Source organism: Phytophthora parasitica (genome assembly GCF_000247585.1).
Source record: "Phytophthora parasitica INRA-310 unplaced genomic scaffold supercont2.6, whole genome shotgun sequence".
NCBI lineage: Eukaryota > Oomycota > Peronosporomycetes > Peronosporales > Peronosporaceae > Phytophthora > Phytophthora nicotianae.
In genome coordinates, this window is record NW_008648992.1 from 394872 (window position 1) to 396098 (window position 1227).

The following is a 1227-nucleotide window of genomic DNA, read 5'->3' on the forward strand; positions in this document are numbered from 1 at the left end:
TCAGAATTGAACCTGCAAGTTCAGCGTCAAGCTGACGCAACGACGGCACTGCGTGAGCAGATTCGGAAACTTAATGTCCAGGCCAAACGACAAGCTCGGAAAAGCGATGGTGCCGCCCTAGAGACTACTGTTGCCGATCTGGTCCGACAGGAAGTGGAAGAGCGCTTCCGCGGGGTACAAATAAATGCGCAACGCGAATCTGATGCCAATATTAAGTTTCGACAGGAGGTGCAGACCCAGATACGAGATTATCAAAGTAATAGTGATCGCAGTATTCAGGCAGCTGTTGGTGAAATATGCAAGACTATCAGAGACGCAGTACGCGCTGCGACGCAGGAAACAGAAGAACTGAAAAGGGACGGATTAACACAACAGATCTACGGAAGTGACGAGCTTAATGACAGTGGAGATAGAGATGAACCAGCCGCTGACAAAGATCCTGCACTAGAGAAAAGAATGCAAGAAGCCTAGAGAAAATCGTATTTGTCAACAACGTCTATTATCTCGTTAAATACACCCGTCACGAACGCCACCGGTGTGTCCTGTGCTATGAACAATGAGAAAGCTGTGGAGAGAGACTCACTGAACTTGACGGAGGAAGAGACAAAGGATGCAAAGGTGGAAATGCCACTGCTGCGCCAATATCGTAGCCAGGCGTCTCCGAACTCAGTGTCGCTGCAAAGAACGCAATCCCAACATCCTCAACGCCGCTCGCAGCATCCTTCGCAGACTCGTTGATCTCAGAGTGGTGATGTCCGATATCCAGCTTCAAGTACAGGAGAGAGCTGAGCAGGCTGCCCAACGGTACCTGTCAAAGCAATATCGTGCAGGTTGAAGATGTCACTATTACGGACAAAGCTAGGAGGCACAGAGCAAGTAGGCTAAAAGCTTCGAAAGCAAAAGGCATGATCGACACATCGAGCAACAGCAAGTTCAACACACAGTATACTTTTATAACCCAGACTTCTCCTCTTCCTCTGTTCCCTCAACTAATGTTGTGCTGCTAATAAAGTTTGCTAAAATGTCGCTCGTTAGGTCGTCCATCTCGTATTCCATGTCAGGGTCCAACGGAAAGACAAAGCTGGATGGTATGTAAGTGATGCTGCCCCTTAGGGATTTCCTCACATTGTAGTAAGTCAACGAAATCGCGGTTCCTATTCAAGAACGAACACATGTCGATGTTGTGATCGGCTAGGGTCGAGCGCTGTGCTGTTACCATGTTTCCGG

General features: G+C 48.4%; 1 protein-coding gene across 1 annotated transcript; it reads left to right on the plus strand.

The window, feature by feature from the left end:
• Window positions 1-184: 184 nt before the first annotated feature.
• On the plus strand, window positions 185-352 carry PPTG_21523 (hypothetical protein; the record flags this gene model as incomplete). Its single annotated transcript, XM_008898322.1, has 1 exon — window positions 185-352. One exon carries the CDS (start codon window positions 185-187, stop codon window positions 350-352), a length of 168 nt encoding a protein of 55 aa, XP_008896570.1.
• Between the last annotated feature and the right edge of the window lie 875 nt (window positions 353-1227).